The sequence below is a fragment of the Engraulis encrasicolus genome, chromosome 2, assembly GCF_034702125.1.
Source record: "Engraulis encrasicolus isolate BLACKSEA-1 chromosome 2, IST_EnEncr_1.0, whole genome shotgun sequence".
Classification (NCBI taxonomy): domain Eukaryota; kingdom Metazoa; phylum Chordata; class Actinopteri; order Clupeiformes; family Engraulidae; genus Engraulis; species Engraulis encrasicolus.
This window is the reverse complement of record NC_085858.1, coordinates 40,399,320-40,413,258: the sequence shown is the minus strand read 5'-3', so window position 1 is coordinate 40,413,258 and position 13,939 is coordinate 40,399,320. Positions and strand designations below refer to the sequence as shown.

At 45.9% G+C, this 13,939-nt stretch overlaps 1 protein-coding gene across 2 annotated transcripts; it reads left to right on the top strand.

The window, feature by feature from the left end:
• The first annotated feature begins 4,291 nt into the window (after positions 1-4,291).
• On the top strand, positions 4,292-6,956 carry LOC134438969 (monocarboxylate transporter 7-like). Of its 2 annotated transcripts, XM_063188736.1 has the most exons (4): positions 4,292-4,308; positions 4,495-4,588; positions 4,794-5,636; positions 6,420-6,956. In XM_063188736.1, exons 2-4 carry the CDS (start codon positions 4,555-4,557, stop codon positions 6,698-6,700), a joined length of 1,158 nt encoding a protein of 385 aa, XP_063044806.1. In that variant the 5' UTR covers positions 4,292-4,308; positions 4,495-4,554; the 3' UTR covers positions 6,701-6,956. The 2 variants fall into 2 exon arrangements, with proteins under 2 accessions (XP_063044806.1, XP_063044797.1); XM_063188727.1 differs by having other exon boundaries at positions 4,300-4,588.
• Positions 6,957-13,939: the final 6,983 nt, after the last annotated feature.

The following is a 13,939-nucleotide window of genomic DNA, read 5'->3' as shown; positions in this document are numbered from 1 at the left end:
CGTAACAAAGTCCAGTGAAACGTGGGACCATGGCCTCTTGGGTATGAGTAGGGGTTGCAGCAACCCAGCAGGAGGCTGGTTGGGGGTCTTGTTTCGGTTACAAGTGGGACAAGCTCGGATGAATTCTTGGACATCCCGTCTCATCCGCCGCCACCAGAACCGCTGGCGGACCAGATGAAGGGTGCGAGTGATGCCGGGATGACAGGCCAGACGGGATTCGTGCCCCCACTGAATCACAGGTGACCTGAGATTTGCTGGAACAAACAGACGGTTGGGGGCGCTGGTGCTTGGGCCTGGCTGGTCCCGAAGAGCCTCCATGACCTGCTTCTCGATCTCCCAGGTGAGGGCCGCTACGACAAAGTGGCTGGGAAGAATGGGGGCTGGCATGGCGGTGGTCTCGTCCTTCTGAAACATCCGGGAAAGAGCATCAGGTTTGATGTTGCGAGATCCCGGGCGGTAGGAGAGCGTGAAATTGAAGCGCGTAAAGAACAGAGACCACCGCTGTTGACGGGAGTTCAGCCTCCTGGCTGTTTGGATATACTCCAGGTTTTTGTGGTCTGTCCACACTACGAATGGTTCCTTTGACCCCTCTAACCAGTGCCGCCATTCTTCAAGGGCGAGCTTGACAGCCAACAGCTCGCGGTTCCCAATGTCGTAATTGCATTCGGCAGGGGTTAGCCTACGGGAGTAGAAGGCACAGGGGTGCATCTTGCCATCCTCAGCTGCTCTTTGAGAAAGCACTGCACCCACTCCCACGTCCGAAGCATCTACCTCCACCACAAACTGCCTTGCTGCATCTGGCATCTGGAGGATGGGAGCAGAAGTGAAACATGTTTTGAGGATATTGAAGGCCTTATCAGCAGCTGATGTCCATTGGTACGGTTGTTTAGTGCTGGTTAGCGCCGTGAGGGGTGCAGCCACTGTGCTATAGTTTCTGATGAATCTCCTATAAAAGTTGGCAAAGCCCAGGAACTGTTGCAACTTTTTCCGAGACTCAGGAACTGGCCAGGAAGTGACAGCCGACACCTTCGTGAGATCCATCTGAATGCTGCCCTCGGTCACCACATACCCCAGGAATGAAACGGTTTTGGCATGGAACTCGCACTTCTCTGCCTTCACGAAAAGAGAGTTCTCCAGCAGGCGGCGCAGGACCAACTGGACGTGGTGCGTGTGTTCTGACAGAGTCTTTGAGAATATTAAAATATCGTCAAGGTACACAAATACGAACGTATTTAGCATGTCCCTGAGGATATCATTCACTAGGGCTTGAAAAACTGCTGGGGCATTGGTGAGGCCGAAGGGCATGACGAGATATTCATAGTGGCCGGTTGATGTGTTGAACGCTGTCTTCCATTCGTCTCCCTCCCTCATCCGCACCAGATGGTAGGCATTGCGAAGGTCCAGCTTTGTGAATACAGTGGCTCCCTGCAGCAGTTCGAAGGCAGACGAAAGTAAGGGCAGTGGGTAGCGATTCTTAACCGTGATGTCGTTCAGACCCCGGTAATCTATGCATGGACGAAGAGAACCGTCCTTCTTGCCGACAAAGAAGAATCCCGCTCCTGCGGGGGAAGATGACGGTCTAATTATCCCGGCGGCAAGAGAGTCATTAATGTAGTCCTCCATGGCCTTTCTTTCCGGGGCTGACAGTGAATACAGACGACCCTTGGGAGGTGCTGTGCCAGGCAGGAGATCAATTGCGCAGTCATAGGGTCTGTGTGGGGGTAGAGATGTCGCCTTGGATTTGTTGAACACCTCTTTCAGGCTGTGGTAACAGGCCGGAACATTGGATATGTCGGGGGTAGCGCTAGGTCTTTCCCGGTGAACGGGCAGGGTGGCCCCCCTTAAACAGGTCTGGTGACAACTCCTTCCCCACTCACGGACTGTTCCTGTCTCCCAGTCGATGTGGGGGTTGTGCTGACGGAGCCACGGGTATCCAAGAATGAGTGGTTGGCCAGGTGAGTGTAGGAGGTGAAACTGGATGGACTCCTGGTGGTTTCCTGACAGCAGGATTGTCACAGGGGCGGAGATATGAGTGACAGTGCCAAGATGATGCCCATCCAGGGCTCGTGCAGGAATGGGTTGTGTCAGTTGATGATGGTTCACGCCCAGTTGCCGTGCAAGCTCAGGGTCCATGATGTTTGCTTCGGCTCCGGAATCCACAAGGGCGGCCAATGTATGAGTCTTGTCAGAAAGCTGAAGGCGGAGATGAAGCAGGGTTTTTCGGATGGAGGGAGACTGAAGATTTGTTGAGCTCACCCGGATCTCCCCTACACCTGGTGAGCTGCGGCTTTTGCCGGACAAGTGGCGACACGGTGATTTTCACCACCACAGTAGAGGCAAAGGTTGGAGCTTAGACGGCGCCGACGCTCCTCGGGAGTCAGAGAGGCACGGCCAATCTCCATGGGCTCAGGCTGATTGAGTTGGCTTTGGGACTTGACAGGCAGGGGCTGGACAGAGGCGGTATCGGCCCGAGTGCGGATGGCAGGTTGACTGAGACGGCCCTTCTCCCTCCTCCGGGTCTGTATACGGCGGTCAATGCGGACGGCAAGGTCAATGGCGGCATCAAGCGTTGAGGGCGGGTCATGGGAAACAAGCTCGTCTTTGATATAGTCCGCCAGGCTATGGAGGAAGGCTTGCACCAGTGCCTCTGGGTTAAACGAGCTTTGACTGGCCAGGGTACGAAAGTCAATGGAGAAGTCTGCCACTGTCCGATTGCCCTGACGGATGGTGAGCAGAGCTTGTGACGCTTCGGCTGTTGGCGAGCCTAGGTCAAAGACCTTTAACATCTCCTCCTCAAAGGCACTGAAGGAGGCACAGGCTGGGGTTTGCCGGTCGAATTCCGCCGTTCCCCACAACCGAGCTCGACCGGTGAGATGTGTGATGACATACCCCACCTTGGCTCCCTCTGTTGAGAAAGTCCTGGGCTGTAGTGCAAACTGGATTCGGCAGCTGCTCAAGAATGGTCTTACTTGCTTCTGGTTGCCATCAAAACGTTCCGGGTTCCCAATCTTTGGTTCAGGAGTGTGGGGATCTGGTGGCAGCACTGCCGGGCCTGCAGCATTGGGACCTCCAGCGGAGGGATGAAGGAGTGTCGGTGGTACAGGAACAGAAGGACCAGGGGGGGGTGCAGGTGGAGTAGCCGGGTTTGAGAGTAGTTGCAGGGCTTGGGCTAGCTGTTGTTGCTGCAGTTGGAACTGTTGCTGTTGTAGCTGAAACTGTTGCTGCTGCTGCTGAAGCTGTTGCTGTTGCTGCTGGATCTGTTGTTGCTGCTGGTTGAATTGCTGTTGTTGTTGGTTGCCTAGCTGGAGAAGGGAAGCGATGTCGCCAGCCATCCGATTTATGTCTCCCTCAGAGCGTTCCAGTCGCTGTAGGGCAGTCATCTCTGGCTCTTCTTCCATCGTGGTCAGGGAGTGCGCTGGGTCCATGATGGTCAGATCGTTCTGTCACGGACAGAAGAGGACCCAAGAGCGCAAGTTCAAATTCAGAGTTCTTTATTGAAGGTTTCAGGGGGGAAGAGGAGTGAGATGATCGTGAGGTCTTGGGAGGTTCCGGTTCCAGGGGTGCTAGGAGTGCCAGGGGTGTCAGGGGTTCCAGGGGTGCTTGGGGTTCTGGGGTTTTTCAGGGTCCTGTGGGTTACCTGGGCTCCGGGGGTCACCAAATGTCCGGGGGTGTCCAGTCCAAGTGCTTAGTGTGTGTGTCCCCCAGTGATGGAGCGGCGTATCGGGCTGAGGGTGGTGAAGCGTCTGGGCTCGCTCATCTGGTGGTCGGAGACCTGGGGGAACACACACACAACAGCAATATGAATGGCAGGCAGAAGTACAGATCAGGGCTGGGCAAATATCGTGGTGAGAGACAGAAGGCAGAATCGAGTTACCGGAGGGGCTGAAGATCGGAGAGTAGTCGAGATCCAGAAGGCAGGTCGGGATAGTCGGGGCAGTAGAACAAGGAGGCAGTCAAGAAAGGATTGGTATCACAAACAGGAGTCAGAGCGCAGACAGGCAGGTTACTGGTCCGGGTTTGAAGACGATCTGACAGGGCTTGGCTGAAAAACAGGGCTTGATATACTGGGAGAGGTTAGTGGGGAAATGCAGTGCAGCTGGCAGAGTAATTAGAACAGAGTGAGGCAAGGTGAGGATGGTGAGTGGGAAATGCAGTGCAGCTGGCCAGGTAACAAGAGCAGAGCAGGGCGGAGCCAGGTGGAGCTCGTTAGGCAGAGTAGGGAGAGAGTGAGCAGAGTGGCAGAGAATTGAATGCAATTAAGGTTGCTACCAGGGAGAGGGAGTGCTCATGACAATGACCTGTTGAGAGGTGAGCATGTCTGATGAGCAGTTTGGTTAAATGGCAGGCTTTAGGTAGAATCGCAAGGTGTATGAATTCTCCCGGCATTGCTGTCTTATTCAATCTCCCTTCTACTCGTAGCACTCGGTCAACAAACATGGGGTCAAGTTTGCAGAGTCTGCTGCCCTTCTTAACAGGTGTTTTTCCTTTCTCCAGCATTGAGATCTCCTCTGAGAATTGGCACTTCTGGACATATTGGAGTAGAGTCTTTTCAGCATGTGCAAGATCCTCAACGGTCAGACTTCGGTAGGTAAGTATTAGGTATGCAAACGATTAATCGATCAATGCGTTAATCGATTAAAAAACATTAATCGCAATTAATCGACAATTCAACTGACAAGAGACCCTGGTGAAATGAGCATGTGAAGAGTGTGTGTGAAGAGGGGTGTGAATACTGGGAATATTTAATTCTCCTTTGGATTATTTTTTCTGCTTCGTTATCATTAATCCCAAAGACACCAGTAGCGACAGCTCGTCCAGCTCCTCCCCTCTGAAGGGCCCTCTGAGCAAGTATACGGAGGAGAACGAGTTCACACGCACCTCTCTGGGCTCCGTGGACTCGGGAGTGCAGTCGCTCTCCGCCTCGCGCACCCAGCTCAACAACACAGGCCCACAGGAAGTGGCTGCAGCGGGTACAACAAAGCTCTCCTCAGCTGACAAGAAGAGCCTCGCTCAGGAGGAGCAGCAGGCCTGCTTGACCAAGGCCAAGGGTGATGAGGGACATGAAGGGAACAAGGCGGCCATCTTGGAATCATCCAAGCCCACCAGCACCACCACCACTGTTGCATCTCCTTCCACCACCACACCCAGCCCCAAGCTGTTAGACTTCTCGGTGCTTCGCGATGGCGGCTTCGTCTGCTATTCGCTCTTCGGCCTTTTCGCCACGCTGGGCTTCTTCGCGCCGCAGCTCTACGTGATGGAGCTGAGTGTGAGCTGCGGCGTGTCCCGCGAGGCCGCGCCCGCCATGCTCTCCACCATGGCCGTGGCCGAGATCCTGGGCCGCCTGTCGGTGGGCTGGCTGCTGGTGCGCCTGGCTCCCGTCCTGCGCAAGGTCACCGTGCTGCTGGTCTTGGTGCTGCTGCTGTGTGCGGTGTTGGTGGCCTTCACCCTGGTGATGGAGTTCTGGGGGCTGGCGGTGTGCTGCGCCCTCTACGGGTTCCTGCTGGGAACTGTCTGCTCCACCCATATCCCCATGCTGGCGGAGGACGACGTGCTGGGAATCGAACGCATGCCCTCGGCCGTCGGAGTGTACGTCTGCATCCAGAGCTTTGCCGGGCTGGCCGGACCGCCTCTGGGAGGTAAGTTAGCTGGAAACATGGATTTTGGAAAAGCTTTTTGACGGCTTAAATGTAATTGTGCTTAACCTGTGTAAACTTAATCTGCCATAAAATGAACAGCAGGTAGTGTTCTGGTGATATGTTGACTTAATTCAGGGTGATCGGTTAGTTGCCTTTCAGTGAAGAATGGTTGTCTTCTGTTTTCAGACAGGCTGTTTATGGGGCAGGGTGTGTGTAACGGGGCAGCTATGGACTAATGGTTTGAGAGTTGAACTGTAGATCACAGAGTTGCAGGTTCAATCCCCACCCTTACCAATCCCTTCCTCCTTCCATGACTGAAATGCTCATCAGCTAACCCCACATTGCTCCAGGGACTGTAGCCAAGGCCCTGTAATAACTGTAAACAGCTTTGGATAAAAGCGTCAGATAAGTCTAATGTAATGTAATATAATATTTAGATTATCAAATAAGAACTATTATTTAGGATAGTGTTTCTCAATGGGGGCGGTACAACCCCCTAGGCGGCGTTGAGGAGCTCTAGGGGGGCGTAGAGAAGGCTACAGCTGAAAGGGGGCTGTGCTTAGTTGCCATTGGGGAACATGAATCCTTTTTTATATATATATACTAAGGGGGGCGTTGTCAGGCTTATGATGAGGTCAGGGGGGGCGTTGGGAGGGTTGTGATGAGGCCAAGGGGGCGTTTGTTCAAAAAAGGTTCAGAACCACTGATTTAGAAGAACTGCTTTTTAAGTTTGCTCCCCTCTCAAATGTTCTGTCTGTCTGTCTGTCTGTTTTATGGCCGTAGGTTTCCTGGTGGACGAGACGCATAACTACGGCTCTGCCTTCTATTCGTGTGCGGTGGGCATGGGCCTGGGGGCCCTCTTCCTGGGCCTGATGAGGCCTGTCAAGCTGGGACTCTGCAGGGGCAGGGGCAGTGGCAACGCAGGAGACAGCAGTAGCAGCAGCAGCAGTAGCAGCAGCCCCTCGCAGAGATCCAAAGACGTCCCTGTAGACTTCCTGGATGTGGATCTGGGAGTGGAGGGCAGCCCAGCCAAAAGCAAAGCCAGGGACAACGGTGTGGTGTGAGGCAGCAGAATGGTTGCCTGACTATCATAGACTTGCAATCGCGATACGATTTGAATCCGCCGCCGAAGGTGTTCTGTTGCGTCACTAGGAGGGCGCAGCCTGGCTAGCAGAATGGAACAGTGCTTCATACTATGAGACATCCATAGGACCAAATGGTGAACTTGTGGCCAATGAAGAAAAGGCAGGAGGAGGTCTATGCTGCTGTATATTGAGAAACAGACATAAATAAAACACTGTATACGCGCTATTGAAGAGACTTGAGGTGACCAAGATATCTCATTTCAGACACATTGTCCCTGATCGTTTCAAATGCTTCTCTGTCAATGGACAGACTCACTCTAAGATGACCATGTGTGGTCCAACCCAATACCACAGATATTCCAAAGTGGTTTGCTTCAGCTTTGCATAAGGGGCATTCAGATGATGTTTTTTCTAGTGCACTCCCTCTTGTCTTGCCCTGCACTTCTGTGTTTCATTATAACACCAAAGTCTGGATACCAGAACTGTAACAGTATTCTCTGTTATAAATCAAGACATTAAAACGTATTTGTAAAAGTGCTGTATATTCTACTACTCAGGAATTCCCTGCATTGGGCAAGTGTGGGCCAAACTACTTATGAGGCCCCCACTTGCCTGGAAATTCCTGAGTAGTAGAATATACAGTACTTTTAATGTCTTGATTTTTTTTTATTATTTTATTTATTCTTTAGATCAAACAATCTCTTAAAGCTAACTGATGAAGAGTGGGTTGGTGTGTCATTCTCTGGGTTTTGCATTATCACACACAATACAGTAGGTCATGCAGTAGCCTACTACAAGTGGTGTTGTAATTGATCGACTGTCACTATCCTGCTATTTATTGGTCCTACCTCTCAATGTGAAGTATGTGACTTCATCAATAAGCCGTGGTGGTTCTTACTTGAAGTAGACACCTTAAAGGAGCTGATATGCGGTACAAGGTTTGCCATCTGAATCGTCCCCCCTCATCATAATTGACTTAATTTACTGATTGACATCTTACAACTGCAGCAGTGGCAGCACAGTTTTTCACAACAGTTTTGCCAGGGCCCTCAACAGTGTGTAGAATCAAAGCAAGTTTCATCGCTCTTCTTGATCCCATCATGTAATAAGACTTACTACATGTGTCTAACTACAGCACTGGGTTTAGAGACTCAGCACAGTTCAGAATCCCAAATGGGGACACAACCACTCCACTATCTCTCCATAGGAAATGCTAAAGGAGGCTGCTAATCATGTCAGTCTATTGACATTAGTTTCATGATTCATTGACTCTGACCAGACAGCCATTTGGTTTTCATGTCACACATTCCTCCGTATCCCGTGAGGCTCTATAAATGGTTCTGATGACGCCATCCCAATGTGTCCATTGTAACCATAATGCCATAATGTTATTGGCTTTATGTCAGTTAGTGCTGTGATGGAGGATAGAAGACTACACTGAGGCAGATAGCAGACAGGCAAGGGATTAGAGTGACAACGCTAGTCTGACATGGTGTGAGACTAATACGTATGTGAGACTGTGTGGGATTTCCAGAGTCCTCTCCCTGTGTTCTGTACAGTGCAAGTAGATTTATTCAGTGCAGTACATATTTGTCCCCAATACCATTTTTGCACATCTATGTCTGACGTTCAGGGTGCGATTTGTTGAAGAACCAGAAGGGAAGATATGTTTCAGATTTTAAGCATTCTCAATGGAGTTACATACAGCCACTATTAAAATCATGTAGAAAAAGTGACAAAATCAAAACCAGAAGGGGGGACAATCCCCCCCATCCCCCCTACAAATCGCACCCTGCTGACGTTGCAGTATGTGCTAGCTCCATTCTTTCAGAAGCTCTCCCCAACCACTTGACTGATGCAAGCAGTTGTATAGACAGAGAAGACAAGCTTTCAAATCCTTGATTTCATCTGCATACTTAGATTAGTAAACTCACAACCAAAGACAGGAATGGTCGAGACAGGTGTTGTTGTCAGTTGTTGGGCTGGGGTCTGGAGTTTGGGGTTGACGAATTGTGCCTTGTATTAATTTTAAACATCCTACTTACTGCATTTCCTTTACAGTTCTACCAAATGGCATTATATTAATGAGACAAGGACACCCATTATGTACTGTGCAAACCTGGTGGAAGGATAACAAGAAGCAATATTAAATTGCATTTGTATAATTATGTTTTATGTATTTATTAATTATTCACAGTTTTGCATGTGAACTATGAAAGAAGAAAGTAAAATAAAATCATTGTGCTGTCATTTTGGCCCACTGTGATGATTAGAGTTAGAATTAGTTAGAACAGCATAATTAACATGATACAGTGCTCCAAATACTAAAAACGTTACTGTGACACAAGTATGCTGCATATTTCCTGTGCGTTTCTGTGCGTGTGTGTTTCACAAAGTTGTCCTCTACCAAGCCTTTTAAACGATATGTGAGATGTTAATTCTTAATCACCTGAAGACTTGATCCTTTCTAGTACATTTTCTGGACTGCCAACAGACTGCAGTTTATGCAAGGACGTAACAAACTGACAAGGGTAGCATTTTTTGTTTGTTTGTTTTTTAGCCTTTTTAATGTGATGTAAAATGAAGGCTTTCTTTTTTATTTAACAATGGAATGTAGGCCTACTGTATGTTTTATTTGTCATTTGACATGTTTGAGTGAGATAGCTGCACATGATTTTTATACTGAAATAAAACCTTGTTTACAGCTGTACTTTCAATGCCTCTGCATTCCTTTACATGTTGCATTTGAACTTTTGGGAAAAAAATGAGCCTATGAAAAAAATAAAGGAGATTTACTTAGACAACTGAGAATTGCACAATGTTGTAAATATACCACGTTGATCTTAATGCTATCTCTTCAAGATAATTACAGGCTGGATGATTTAATAGTTAAATAGAGGCGAATATAGCCTACATCAGCTACTCGTGACATTTCATTACATTTCATTAGGGCTGACCTCTAGTCCCCAAATGACCTTTGACTTTGACTTAGTGTAGACTTTTTTCACATTTCTCCCTTGTTAGACAGTACGCAACTACAAAAAGGCATAGGCCCAGAGTGCAACCATATGGTGGCTGAGGGTACTGCAGGAAATCTCATGGAACGCATTAAGTTCAATACTTTGTGATGATGGTGCAGCACAGGTGGATAAGGCTAGGGCTAAGCAGGCCCAGGCCCAGGCCCAGGCCCAGGCCCAGGCCCAGGCCCAGGCCCAGGCCCAGGCCCAGGCCCAGGCCCAGGCCCAGGCCCAGGCCCAGGCCCAGGCCCAGGCCCAGGGGAGGGGACCACAAGTTCAGAGGGGCCAAGAAAAACTGAATCCTCTTTTCCCTCACAATTACAATCAAAGTCAAAGTTAACTTTATTATCAGAAGGGAAATTCAAGTGGTGAAGATGCGTATAGTACAGACCACTTCCCCACGAGGTAGACAAGACTTATGAACAAAATAAATTAAAAAAAATAGTAAGACAGATAAATACACCCCCCTCCCCATGCCTCTGTAATTCCTCCCACCATGGGTGCCGAGAGGGGGGGAAAGGTGTTACAGATTCTAAGGGCCCGACAGCACTGAGAGGGCCCCTGTAAGGATGCTGATAACATAATTAGACATTTTGGAGGCCCAAAATGTATAGCTTTCATAGGGCCCAAAATTTTTAGCGGCGCACCTGCCTCCCACACAACTAGGCTGCTGCATACCACACATGCACGCACGCACACACACACACACACACACACACACACACACACACACACACACACACACACACACACACACACACACACACACACACACACACACACACACACAAAGCATTCATGAACGATTCTGATTGCAGAGAGGGAACAAATTACTTTTCTGATGGTTGTTCTAATTTTCCTTTGCAGTAGTCTCCCCACCCCCAATGCGCTTCAATAATGTGTTGCAATATGTTGCATCCTAATCTTGTTAACGTATACAGGTAGGCCTACTACCAGAACAAAAGACTGATATTGCAGGTCTAATTAAAATTATAATATTATGTGAAATAATTATTACAATAATTTCATAATGCTACAGAAATAAAATTATAATTAAGAAGAAAATGTATTTCTATATATTATATTATGTTATTTAATATTATATTAAACAGGATTATTATTATTATTATTATTATTACTATCGTTATTATTATTATTATTATTATTATTATTATTATTATTATTATCGTTATTATTATTATTATTATTATGTTATTGGTAGCAGTATTAGTAACAACAACAACAACAGTATAATAGGCTATCTCTCTAGTAGAATCTTACCAGACTATCTCTATGCTATTTCGTATTTGTATTTCTATTATATTATTTCATATTATATTACACCGGATTATTATTATTACTATTACTATTATTATTATTATTATTATTATTTTATTGTTATTATTATTATTATTATTATTATTATTATTATTAATAATAATAATAATAATAATAATATTATATTGGTAGCAGTATTAGTAACAACAACAACAATAAAATAATAATATAAATCATGACTAAAAGTACTGTATATTCTACTACTCAGGAATTTCCAGCATTGGGCAAGTGTGGGCCTCATATGTAGTTTGGCCCACACTTGCCCACCAACAACAAGCCTATCTCTCTAGTAGAATCTTACCAGACTATCTCTATGCTATTTCGCCCCTAGGGTGCATAGAATTTTACATTGATGGTTGCTACAGTTTACCTTTGTGATGTCAGCAGCGACATCATAGAATGCTGCTAATGTTGATGTTAAAGTGATAATCTTCCATTCATCTGCTCATGTTTTGGAGAAGAACATTGATGAATATTGAACACTATTGATTCATCATGGAGAATGAAGGTCAGTAGACTTTATATAACATTTAGCCTATATACAGGAGCCTGTCTCTAGAAATGTTTTAATTTTGGAGGAAGAACTGGGGGCATTTTATGGATCAGTGACAAATAAGGGTTTACACAATGAGAAATTATGAAATGTTTCAATACAAATCATTATTCTATCATTTTCATCAGGTAATGTAACTTATATTTTTTTATTTCTCTGTGTTTAGTGCAATGTCAAATAGCTTTTTTTTTAAACAATGAACATCAGGTTTTCCCCAGGATTGAATATATGATATTGCTGTATAGAAACAGATAAATGCTTAGCCCTCTCTGGCATTTTCTAAATAACTTTTGACAAATCATTCTAAAACTGATCAAGTGTTGTCATCACATTGATACGACTGTCTAGGAGTCACAACATTTCCTGTACAACAACTGTCCGGACTTGCACTTTGTGTTAGTCTGTAAAATGTCAGTCTTGTATATGTCTTGTCCTGGCATGGTAACTTCTAGAAAGAAAACATCATTTCATCTTCCTTGTATGTCTTGTGCATATGAAGAAAGTGACAATAAAACTGACTTGACATGACCTGACTTAAATATAGCCTATTTATGGGAAATGTTACACCAGTCACGCCACTCGGCACAAACCTGTAACCAGTCTGTATCAATTGGTGCAACCAATTTTCCATATGACTATCTTGATTGCTTCTGTAAAGCTACATTAATGTTTAATGTGTATGAGAGGTTCTCTTTCAAACTTGCTGATACTGTGAAGTATAATTTAACACAAATAAGAACAATTGCTGGGTAAACCAGTTGTTGACATTTTCTTATGGTGCAAAATCAACATACAAAATTGATTTGGATAAAATTGTAGGTTTAGGTCAGGGGTCCCCAAACTTTTTTCTCTGGGGGCCACATTATCGTTCCTGACTGTGATCAGGGGCCGGGATCAATCATGTGGGCTGTATACTGGGCCATTGCCTGTTATAGCCATAACTAGCACAAAAAGTTCATCATTACCAGTGATTTGCAAAAGAAGTGAGTACTTCACATGTTTTTCAATTTGAAATACCACAGGTATTCCTTTTAATTTCTAATAACCATGTAAAAATACTTTGTAGCAAGGAAAGGTTAGAAAAATATGGTGATTGACAGTTTATGAGTGAATACAACAATAGAATAGAACAATAGAAATGGTAGGCCTGTTTATATTACAGTGAGATGATATCAAGACAAGAAACTCATGGTGATTCACTCTAGGTTAGTGAAAATTACAAACTGTAGGAAGGCCTGTTGATAAACAAAATAAAATATTTAAAAATACAGTTCATCATTGAGTGCGTTTACATGCAGTTCAGTATCCCGAATATGAGGCATATCCCGGTTATGATCATATTCGGGATAATGTGTTTATATGCGCACAGAACGTTATATCCAAGTCTACATTCTTGGCCGTTATAGAATTCTCTTCAAATCCGTGTAGCCTGGATACCAGCAATAGCGTTCCATGGGAAGCCCCTGTATTCGGGATAAGGTGTATACATGCGTCAGTATCCCGGCTTCTTTCGGAGAACTCCACCTAGCATATCCCGATTTCTCAGCATCCCGAATAAGGGCTTATTCGGGATACTGAAGTGTTTATATGCGCAAACGCAAATTCGGGATACATAATATCCCGATCATATTCGGGATACTGAACAGCATGTAAACGCACTCATTATTATTTTTTCTGTGAGGATTGCTTCTTTGGGCCAGTTCAAATGGTGAGGTGCAGAGAGGTGAAGTCTTAGTTTAGGGACCCTTGGTTTAGGTCAACAGTTGAGATTTCACAGTCACATAATGGAATATGGAGGGTATGTAATATGAATAATAGGGTTTGCCTTTGCAACATCGGTCATGGCAAAAAATTATAGGCCTTCTGATGGAAGCCTATCAAACTTGTGATCTGGATGTAACATGTAAACGTGTATTTAAAATGAATACTTATTTTTCACATGGATTTTGGATTTTAAAAGTTTTGCTAATGTTGACATGCAACTATAGCACACCTGTACATGCTCAGAAAATGTCAAATTTCAAGAAAGGTCAGAGAACGTGTCATGTAGGCCTATAGTTGTGTTAATTAGGGGTCCTTCCATGTGATCTAATTTCCTGTGCCACCAAGGTCTTCTGGCACAAATGAACAAAATAGGTCCTGTAATGTTTGTTGCACCACAATGACGATTGTTGCTGGCAATAGGACCTATCTGTGAAAATGATATCCTGTTTAGGTCAACAGTTGAGATTTCACAGTCACATAATGGAATATGGAGGGTATGTAATATGAATAATAGGGTTTGCCTTTGCAACATCGGTCATGGCAAAA